Consider the following 12,195-nt stretch of genomic DNA (forward strand, 5'->3'; position numbering starts at 1 on the left):
TCTCCACGAAGTCCAAGTCTTCTAGATACATTATCACCAATTTCACAGTCAACTTGCAAAAAATCATTGCTAATACAATTCGTATGGTTGGTAATGCATCTTTTTTTTCTTCTCTCTTAATTTTATCTAGTATGTCTCATTCCTTTTGGCTTATGAATTCTGTTTGTTGCAATCACATGACACCTCACTCGTCCTTATTTTCTCAATTTGAATCTGCACCACACCCTTTTAATATTCGCATAGTAAATAGGTCCACAATGTTTGTTCATAATATAGGTTCTATTTTAACTTTTAAACTCTCGATTCCTAGGATCTTTAAAGTTCCTAACCTTTCTTACAATTTTTTTTTTTTGTGTGGAACAATTAGCTAAATTGGATCATTGCATTACCTTTGATTATACTGGGTTTATTGTGCTAGATCCAAGGATGCCACAGGAGCTTGGGACTAGTCCTAGAGTTGGGCATATGTTTCCCGTGGACAACCTTCGTCTTTCACTTATTGCTCCTATTTCTATTGCTACTACAACTATTGTGATTTCTTCTATACCTTCTCTTGCACTGTCGCATGACCGACTCAGTCATACATCTTCCTTTTGGGTACAACACTTAGCTTTTACTGGTTTGTTTCAGTGTTTAAAACATTTTTTGATTGTGTTTCGTGTCAGTTAGGAAAAAAAACCAACTTTGCCTTTCAATACTAGTAATTCATGTTTTGATATCTTTGACCTAATTCAATCTGATCTAGGCACCTTCCTCTATCTCTAGAATTGGTAGATCTCGATATTTTTTTGTTTTTGTTAATGATTATTCTCGTTATAGCTGGATTTTTCATACTTTCTGTTGTTCTAAATTGTTACAATTATATTGTAACTTTGCATAAATGGATGAAGCTCAACTTTCCAAACACGTTAAAATTTTTTGATCTGACAATGCTCTTGAATACACTCAACATGCTTTCCAAACTATTTTGCATTCCTATGGCACTATTCATCACCTAACTTTTCTACGTACCTCTTAGTGAAATGGTAGAGCCAAACAAAGAATTTCGTCATATTCTTGACACCATTCATGCTCTCATTCTCTCTGCTAAAGTTCTTACTCCTTTTTAGGGCTAAGTTGCTCTTCATGCTATTCATGTTATTAATCGCATTCCCATCACTGTCGTCTAAAACCAAACTCCATATGAGTGCCTTTTTGGATCAGCTCCTAACTATCACCACTTACGCTCTCTCAACTCTTCCTTTTCTGTTCTTCTTCAGCCTTATGAGCACAATAAACCTGAGCCTTGATCCAGGCTTTGTTGTTTCATTTTCTATGGTGAAACTTAAAAGGGGGTATCGGTGTTATGATCCTATCTCTTATCATTTTCGTGTCTCCCTAAATGTTGTCTTTTGGGAACATTGCTCCTTTGTTGAACTCTCTCACTTCTGTGCCTCCCTGTCTACCTCCTCTGTCTTAGAATTTTTTCCAGATGAGCCACATATTCCTTCTATAGTTGCTCTTGATCCTCCTATATACTTCTCTGTCCAACCACCAAATAAATAGGTGGAAAATGAACAGGTCGAAGATAAGCTACCCAAATTTGAGCCTAACTCCCCTAATTTTGCTTTGCCTGAAGATCTTGGACAAGACATTCTACCTCGTCACTCAACTCAAGTAAGATCCATTATTGCACATTAACTTAACCATCATTGTTACACTGCCCTTGCTACATGACACAAGCCTCACACTTATCGTAAGGTCTCTACTGACCCTTTATAGCAAATTGCAATGAAAGAGGAACTTGATGTATTATCTAAAAACCATACATAAGATTTGGTGACTCTCCCCTTGCAAAATCTACAGGATCAAGACTCGATCTTATTTGTCCATTAAGCGTTATAAAGCTCATCTTGTCGCAAAAGATTTTACACAAGAGTATGAGATTGGTTGTGAAGAACCCTTTGCTCCGGTTGCTTGAATCTCAGCTATTCATGCCCTTTTAGCTATTACCCCTACCAGTAAATGGGATCGTTTTCATATGGATATCAAAAATGTCTTTCTTAATAGGAATTTATGCAACCTCCTCCTGATCTCGCTATTGAATCAAAGAAGGTTTTTCACCTTCGACATGCACTTCATGGCCTTAAACAAGCTCCATGAGCTAGGTTTGCCAAGTTCAGCTCAACATCTTTCTCTTAGGTTACACTGTTACTCCTTATGATTCTGCATTATTTCTTCATCACACCGATAAAGACACTACTGGTGTGACAAAGAAATCTTGGACTCAAGGATTTTCTTAGTTAGCAATTTGAGATGAACAATCTTGGACATTTCAGCTACTTCTTAGGTCTTAAAATTACTCATTTCACTGATGGACTTTATACTACTCAAGCCAAGTATGCTTCTAAACTTTTGTCTCGAGCTGAATTCACTAATAGTAAGACTGTTGACATTCTAGTTAAACTTAATACGCATTTAACTCCCTCAACTGGGAAACCATTGTCTAATCCTTCTTTTTACAGACAATTAGTTGGCAGCCTAGTTTATCTCATTGTTACTCGTTCAAACATTTCTTATACTATTCACAAAGTGAGCTAGTTTTTGTCTCCTCCACGTTCAACTCACCATGTTGCTGTCTAGGGCATTCTTCAATACCTAAATGACACTCTCTTTCATAGCCTTTACTACTCTACTCAGTCTCCTCTTATTCTCCATGCATTCTCTGATGTTGATTAGATATGAGATCCCACTGATCATAGGTCAACCACTGTTTATTGTTTTCTTCTTGGTTCTTCTCTAATCTTTTGGCGAAGAAACAAACAAACCGTTATGGCCTGCTCCAACATTGATGTGAAATATCGTGCCCTTAATGATATTGCATCTGAACTCCTCTAGCTCCGATGGCTTCTTAAGAATTTAGGTGTGTTTACATCTTCTGCAACTCCTTGTTATTGTGATAACCAGAGTGTTATTTATATTACTCACAATGATGTTTTCTATGAATGGACTAAACACACCGAGATTGATTGTAATTTTATCTGTTATTATCATGTTCTTAGTACCCTCAAGCTATTCTTAGTCTCCTCTAAAGATCAACTTGCAAATATCTTCACCAAGTTATCATTTGTACTTTAGTTAACAAGCTTAAGTTGGTCTCACACCCACCTTACATTTGAGGGGCTGATAATGTGGAATAGGCTATAGGCCTAAAGTTGACTTTATTTATCTTGTATAGCAAATGTAATTGTACTACACTCTCTATCTTCTATATAAAAACACTCATTTATATTTTATTAGTAAAGAAATACAATAAATTCAGTATTTCTAACGAGAAACACTCATTTATATTTTATTAGTAAAGAAATACAATAAATTCAGTATTTCTAACGCAGAGGCCAGGTAGGGTGAGGTTGTGGTTAGGGAAGATATAAAGGTTTAGAGAAATGTGAGGTAGCAATGGGAATGAACGAGGGGAAGATTCGGGGGAGACTAGGTCCAGGGAGACTAGGTCCAGGGGAAGGGGAAGGGAAAAGGTGCAACGGAAGCACGAAAAAAAGAAAAAAAATAGTGTCCTATGTTCTTTTCTTTCCCAATTACCAACTCATGTCCCAAAGTGACATCTAAAAACCATAAAGTAAACTTGGGGGAATAGACTAAATAAAGTAGATAAAAAAAGAAAAGAAAAAAGAATTAATATTAATTTGAAAGAATTGGGCATACCTGAAACACCCCAATGTCTCTATTGAAGTCAGATTCAGGCATCAAAAGCACCAAAGTAACATGAAATGTGTGCCCTATTGGAACACCCATCGGTTTCTTCCTCCGGTTATTCCTTTCAGCCCTAACATTACAAAAATGAAAAACAGCCTTAGGAAGAGGCTCAGTATAGTCAAAATACAAGCTCTCCCTCACAAAAACAGGTTGGTCCACCCACAGTTGCAACAACCCAACACCCAAAAGAACAGCTAGGACCAACACTACCATCAAAACCACGCATACGTATGCAGCTCCTAGGAAGCCCAAACTAAGCATCTTCAACAACAGGGTGCTACCATGGGTGATCGTGGAGGGGACTTTGTGGATTGTGGATTCCACAGTGTCTTTGGTCTCCTCAGTTCGGTGACAGAACTCGTGGAGAATGGAGAGAAAGCAAGAGATAGGCGAGAAGAGAAAGGTCAAGGAGTTGTATATCAAGTCTGCTTGGAAGAGTATTAGTTTTGTGAAGCATTGCAATGGATTTGGTATGGGAGAATAGGCTTCTTCACAGCCCACCTCCTGCTCCTCCTCCATATCTGGTGGTGGGGATGGAGGGTCGATGGTGATGACTCTGGCTATAGGATTCGCTTTCATGAGAGAGAGAGAGAGAGAGAGGCGCAGAGGTGGATTGTGGAACTTTACATGTGTCTTTTGCATGAGAGGGGTGGTGAAACGTGGTGACAAGGTAGTGTAATGAGATGACATCTGTTGTGGGACAAACTCATTCTATTCCTATTTCTGTCCCTAAGATAGTAATTGTGTTTATCTACCACGACTACCCAAAACAATTTATAACTTTTCGTTTAAAAAGTAATTGCAGTTGTTTAGTTGCTGTATATTACGATTCTTTAATTACAAAATTGCATTGAATTAAGTTTTTTCTTAAATTATCCAATACAATTAAGAAAGTTAAAAGTTAAAACACGGTACTGAAAGACTGTAACTATTTTTTTTCCCCTAAAGATGACAAATTCAATTTCCAAAAAGAAGAGAGACCACCAAAAAAATCTGAGAATGAAACTTGGGACCAAATGGGCTTGTAGCCCAGTAAAGTGGGACCACTTCTCCCTTTTTCTGAGAAGAGCTTAAAATAGATCATAGAGATTATGAACAAATCCATGATAAAAGACAGGTGCCAAGCGTTTTGTCTATACCTTGCTTCTTCATTCCTTCTTTATTTTTTTTTTTTTTCAGCCTGCTCCTTGCTTCTACATCATATTAAGAAGTGTTAAATGTCCTCACCCAAAAGGGTTTTGCTTCTCCTTCTTCTTCACACTCAACAGCTTCAAAAAGAGGGATTGCATGGTTGGGTGGTTACCCCCTCTCTAAACTCAGTGATTTCTATCAACTTCGTCCTTCAAATCAACCACCCATGACCCTTCTCTCCTAAACCCTAAACCCAAAGATCAATATCAAAAAAAAAAAAAAAAAAAAAGTCCTCACTCAAAAAGGAGCTATAACAAACCCACATGTACTATTCCAATTTCGAACATTATTTGGAGACAACAGCAGAAATCACATATTATATAAAATTACTATATAACTGTGTGCATATACACGAATATAATTAAAAACAATTACAATTATAGATTTCAAACTATACCTTGTTTTTTTAGAAGATGTTGAAATTATAATATTAGCTTACCAGAAATTTTAAAAAATACGTAGTGATTTCTCATATTATATATATATATATATATATATAATTTGGAATTTAATTGGATTTAAACTTTTCGGTTTTTGTATCCAATAAATCACTTGACACAAAAATTAAAAAATTAAATAGACGCATGGTGAAAAATTGGACTCCAATTGAAATCCAATTTAGAATCTAATTGAATTTAGACTTTACAATTTTTACACTAAATAATTCATTTGGCACAAAAATTAAAACTTAAATGAAACACATAGCGCATAATTAGACTCCAATTGAAATTCAATTTAGATTGTAACTTGATTTTCTCTGAGCTTTGACGTTTAATCTATACTAGCTTGTAAGCTATGCAAATGCACGGGATTTTTATTTATAATTTTTTGTTGTATTTTTCTAGCATCTCAAATGTATTTTTCTTTTTTATATAACATCATCAAAAGTAAATCAAATCATACTTCATCATAGTAACATATATTAACACACTTTGAATAAGGGGGAAAAAATTAAACTTACAATAGTGGAAAAAAAAATATTTTTCTTCATAACATCATAAAAATTTAGATTCATAGCTCAAAATAACATTTATAATCTTAAAATAAACCAAAAGTCAAATAGTTTAATCCCTTAAAAGTTTATGGGTCTAATGTTGTGAGCAACCAAGCCATTGATGATCTTTTTGCATACTTGGACATATTAGAACTTTCAAAAAAGAAAAATTCCAAATTGATTCCAAATGAAGAACACATACAAATCCGAAATTAGTTCTACCATCTCAAATCGAAATCACATGAATCAGTGTTAGATAGCTTATCATTTCTTTTTCATTTAAACATGTTTAATAAAAATCTCTAAATCGAAAAAAAGAAACAATTATTTTTATTGTAAGCATTAAATGTAGCTTGTACTCATTTTCTTGCCCATTTATCCAATCTGACAATAGGTAAATTATCACGTTTTATATTTCCCAAATTTCATCATGATTTTAATTACCTCATTTGCAACAAACAAATGTCCTAACACCCAAACACAAATCCACAACTACCCAAAGTATACCAACCACAAATTAACATAAATTCATTGGAAAGATGTTTAAAATAATAATAGCATTAAGTAACACCTTTTTCCCAACTCAAAAAAATAAATTCAATTAAATTTTCAATTAGAATTACTTAATATATCAGTTACATTCGCTAGTAAATTACATTATCAATACAATTTTCCATTAATGTAATATTTATCTTCAGCTTTACAAATTGCAAATGGCTTCAATAAAATAAAAAGGAAGCACTAACTCACTTAAAGTTAAATAGGGAAAGCACTTTTTGTCATTGAGCAAGAACAAAAGAAAGAATGTGTAGGACTTTAGAAGCACTAATTGCATATGTTGCTTGTGATTCTCTTTCAATGTTTTAGAGCATTAAGCTTCACCATTAGCTATTTATCTGTACAAAAACAAAAGATCTAAACCCCAGACGTTTGTCTCTAGGACTATGATTTAAATCAATAAGATTAATTACCATTTAAATAAGGTTAGCATATATTTATATATGCTAGAGCCCAAAGCTTTTTGTCCAAATTGCTTAAAATTAACCACTATTATAGATACTTGCCCTAATTTGGCAAAATTGAATTGTAGACAACATGTTCATGAAGAAATTGTTTGCAAAGTCCTTGACATAATTCTTTTTTTCTTTTTTTGGCTGAATGAAAATTTTCATTAATAAGAAATAAAGGATACGTTTTTGAATCTGAAAGCTTGGATTTGTGTTAAGAACACAAGAGCTGTTCAGGCCTCAAATTAAATGATTACGGCTAGATTACTTTTACTCTTACTTAATCAAAGTTCGGAAACAAGAGTAAATGGTCGCAATGAACCGATACTACTCTTGTGCATAAACATGAACAACAAACAATAAAAGTAAAGCACATGAGTAAGGGAAGAAAGATGCAAACACAAGAAAATACCGAAACATGTTATCGAAGAGGAAACTAAAGAACTTGGCAAAAAACCTCTTTGCCGCCCTCCAAGCGGTAAATCGATCCACTAGACAATAAGTTGGGATACATGAATAGCAAGAGACCCTCCAAGCCGAATCTACCCAGTGCACCTAAGCCCTCCAAGGTCCTACTCCAACAAAGTTTCTCAGAACCATGTCTTGTCTAGCTTTCCAGATCCTACAATACGCCTGGTTGCATCCACCAAGCCACACTGGCCTCTTTTGGCAAATTCCCAAAGCTTCCTAAGCTCCAAAATACTATTTACACTCTGAAAAGGTGTGGGTTGTGTTTGGGTACAAATCTCTTCTCAAGGTATGACATTGAGAGAGGGAAGGAGAAGAGGCTAGAATGATTTCTCATTAAGGATGAGTAGCTCTCTCTCTAAAGGATGAGTGTGTTGTGTTGTAGAAGACCTATCTAAGGTGTTTCTCTCTGAATGGCCTTCTTGCAATTTCTGTGGGTAATGAGGGTATATATAGTATGGGTGAAGGGTAAGAAAGTCACACTTAAAAATCCTCTAGGCAGAATGTTTCGCGAGTATCTCGCGGAAAGACCTTACTTGCAAGACACTCGCGAAATCCTCCGGGCTAACACGACTCTTCAGCTTCTAGCATGTGCTTCTCACATGCCTTTTTCACAGGATACTCTTTTCAAGAGATTGTTGCAAAATTGCACTGATTCTTCATTTCATACTCGATTCTTCACCAACTTAATACTAAACCCAATACAATAAAATACCACAAACTACAAGAAAATAAATTAATGCAATTACAACACTTTTTGTCATGAAATAAAGCCAACATAAAACATAGTTGTAAATTACAACTTTACAATCTCCCCATTTGGCTATTCCGTGACAAATCACCCTACAAAAGACTCTAGACATAAACGTGAGTTTGAGAACAATGGAAAAACTCACTCACACCTAAATCTAAAACTTGTGATGAACTTGGAACATGTATACCTATAACTTGAAACACTTGCACAAAACACATTAGACCCTCAAGGTAAATCAAGTGATAAAAGGACTAGAATAATGTAACAAGTAAACATACGATCAAGTAAACAAGTTGTAAAACATATGAGCAACTTGATCAAACATAAAAAAAGTCATATGGAAATGAATACAATGATCATATAGCAAAGCAAATGATCATCCGAACATGCAACCAATAAAACACAATAGCATAAAGATGTATGCATGTCCAACATACAAACACGATGCATTGAGAGCAACAAAGCATAACTCAAGGCACCATAAAACAATGAGAAAACAAACATAAAGTAAAACAAAACAAAACAAAACAAGGTTTTCTAAAACAAAAGTCTTCTCCCCCTTGGTATATGCATCTCCCCTATGGCTTTCTCCCCCTATGAATGTGCACGAGGTAGAATTTCTCCCCCCTAAGAATGTGCACTTGAGTCATATTGAAATGACGATACACTTCGGTATACTCTTCCCCTTTTTGTCATGAATAGACAAATGAATAAAGAGGAAGGAAAGAAAGAAAAGAAGATATGAACAAGGATAAGATGCATGAGGGGTGCAAGATGACTGAGAAAATGAAGCTCAAACGAAAGACAAAAACATCTAAAAAATGCTACAAAACATAAAGTAAACATGACATGCTAAGGATGTGGAAAAAATATATAGACCAAGGCATGACATAGACACAAAAACACACTTTATGTGCTGAAAGGGTCTAAAAAGACTTAAATAACATGAGTGAATGCAAAATATATCAAGTGTTAGAGTGTGTGTAGCAAAGGTGCATCTAGTGTGCATCTAGTGTGCATGTGAGATGCATCACCAATGCATGAATAAGCACTCACGGGGAAAAGTGTATAAAACACACCACCAATGATCAAAACATGATAAACATGAATAATTATGGTGATCTCCAAAAATTGGTACTCATCGGTGTCCAAAACAGCGAGAAAATGCCATTTAGCCATTTTATCAAACACATAGAGTGCACCCACTACACATGTATGTTAAACAATGTATGAACATATGAAAATCTTGCCTAAATACATGTTATTTTTGCCACAAGGGGCCAACATCTAAAGCAAATAGATATTTAAAACAAACCCAATAAAAAAGATTGACAAAAATTAAGTTTTCCAATCCCCATTTGAGAAAATCTCATCTATGAACATAAAACCCCCCAAAAACATAATCTAAGGATCAAAATCAATTAAAAGAGTTAAAGATTACCTTAGAGACATTTATGGAATGCAAAATACTTGAAATTAGTTGGGTTTTGATGTTGAAGCATTAAAATAGGGGTTTAGGAGAAGATGTGAGACATTTTTAAAAAAAATGTCCCACGAAATGCTTTTTAAAGAGCTGATCTGGAGATTTTCGCGGGTAACTTGCTGGTAAGCTTCCCGCAAAAAATTCGTTGGTATTTCGCTAGTAAGTTTTACTCGCGAAACAGCCGTAAAACAGTTGTGAAACTCTCTGTCCAAAATTGAAAAACTTGAGAATTGGACCATTTAACTCACGACTGATCTTACACATGAAATAGGTCACTAAAACACCCAGAAACATGTTATTCACACAAAAAACAACTGGAAAAAATTTGAAAATCATGGGTGATACAAATCATTTCCAAAAGCAAACAAAAAGAACAAAAATCCTTTTGGTTTGATCCACATATGGTTGAGCACACACACATCACATATGAACATGTGCATTCACACAATTGTAATAAGCATTAATTGAATAATAGACTTGTGTGTTGTGTGGGTATCAAATGTGGAATAGTCCTTAGTCTAGAGTGAAGCTTCAATGATCACTTCAATCAAGTCATACACAACTAGTACTAAGTCAAGTGCTTTATTTCAATTATAGAAATGAACATATATGACCTCCCACAAGAAAATGATTACAAAACTTTGAAGCTTTTCTTTCTAGCTTCTTACAACTTATAACTTTTGATCATATAAGAACATTACATCTTATTTTGAGATCGATGCCTGAAATTTTTTATATTTCAATTTTGTGAGTAAGCCTTTGGCTTTTTGAGGCACCATACATTTCAATACAAGTCGCTTTCCCTTTTTCCTAGTCAAATACTAGTATGTGCGATGGCTTTTGTAGTTTATTATCTCTTTTTGAGATTTGACATTTGTTAAGCTATAGAGCAAAAACATAAAAACGTGGGAAGACATATAGGCACAAGTCTATGCACATATCAAAATCAATAAGACTATTTGACTAATCATTCATGATAAGCTTGAAGATCGATTTACAACAATCACACAGATTTCAAGATTTTTCCCACAAAGATAGATGTGCATACATAACAAGCTAAGCTCTTAAATGCACTATGCCATTAGTATGAAGGTACTAGGCCAAACTCACATGTGAAATGTGCTCAAACATATACGATCAAACTTTTTGAATTTTTCATTTTTTATGTGATTTTAGATTTTTACACACATAAGACAAAGACAAAAAAGTAAAATCAAATTCAAAAACAAAAAAAATGCATATAAAGAGATACATGATGCATAAATGCATGATAATGAAGCATCTAATGCATAAAAGGTCCTACAAAGATCGAAAGAATTAGATCAAAGACCAAAATAGCATAAGCTTAACGATAGGAACCCTTCCTCATCCAAACGGAACGATTGTTTGGAATGAGTTTCTCATGAGAAGTGAAAAGAGGGTTGGAAGAATGAGAACTGGAGATGCACATATACAAGGAGGTAAGAACATCAAAAACTTTCTTCAACAACTTACTATTTTCCCCCAAAACTAGTTTTGCTTTCATAACACAACTTCCAAAAAGCTCAAGTTTCTCTTTTCTTTTGATTCTTTTAAGAGCTTGAAACTTAGAGCAATGAGGTCTAAGATGACCAATGGCATCACAATGGTGACAAACAATGTGTTTAGGTCCACTAGGCTTTTTAGGGAGGGATCTAGCAACATGGTTTTGTTCTCTCTTTAACTTGGGACACTGAGGTCTTATATGACCGATCATATCGCAATGGTGGCAAGTTGGAACAAACTTAGATCCATCCAAAACCTTAGGTTGAGACCTAAACGGAGACTTTGGCTTAAGAGTCTTTCTCTCCACCTTTTGATTTCTTTTATGTGGAGGAATGTACACCGATTTTTCTTTAAAGGTAGAACTCACAATAGGAATAAAATTAGGTACCGCAAAATTATTGCAATAAATATTTTCATCCTTTTTAGCAGTAGGTTATCAAACACTTGGCATGCATCTTAAGAGATTTATTTTCACATTTTAGCTCATCAACAAGTTTGTTAGACAAAACAAGTTTAGCATCCAAGTCCATATTCAAACGTTCAAACTCCTTTAGTTTTTCAAGAGAATGTTCAGCGAATTTCTTATAATTTTCAACCAATTTGTTGGATTCATTTAGCTTAGCAATCAAATCGTCCTTTTTACAAATGAACTTGTTGAAATTCTCATGAAAACTCTTAGCCTTTTTCTTCAAGAGTTTGACATTTGAAATTTTAACAACACCCATAGATTCATGTAACATGTCATCACAAGTATGATGATTAACACTCATAGAGGCATTTTCACAAACACATTGCATGTTACAATCGACAACATCTATTGAAGCATACAAAACACTATCCATGGCAATACAAATAAGGGGTCAAGGATCACACTTAAGTAATGACACCAAAACAAGTGTACCCACTCTGATACCAATTGAAAGCTTGGATTTGTGTTAAAAATACAAGAGCTATTCAGAACCCAAATTAAAAGATTACTGCTAGATTGTTTTTACTCTTACTTAATCAAAGGGCGAAAACA

General features: G+C 34.6%; 1 protein-coding gene across 1 annotated transcript in view; it reads right to left on the reverse strand.

Moving 5' to 3' along the window:
* LOC142606867 (seipin-1) overlaps window positions 1–4,307 on the reverse strand; it is a 29,942-nt gene extending 25,635 nt beyond the window's left edge. The window contains exon 1 of the mRNA XM_075778230.1: window positions 3,703–4,307. Coding sequence (XP_075634345.1) covers window positions 3,703–4,272 — 570 coding nt within the window. The 5' untranslated portion in view covers window positions 4,273–4,307. The remainder of the gene's footprint in view (window positions 1–3,702) is intronic.
* Between the last annotated feature and the right edge of the window lie 7,888 nt (window positions 4,308–12,195).

Source organism: Castanea sativa, chromosome 8 (genome assembly GCF_040712315.1).
Source record: "Castanea sativa cultivar Marrone di Chiusa Pesio chromosome 8, ASM4071231v1".
Classification (NCBI taxonomy): domain Eukaryota; kingdom Viridiplantae; phylum Streptophyta; class Magnoliopsida; order Fagales; family Fagaceae; genus Castanea; species Castanea sativa.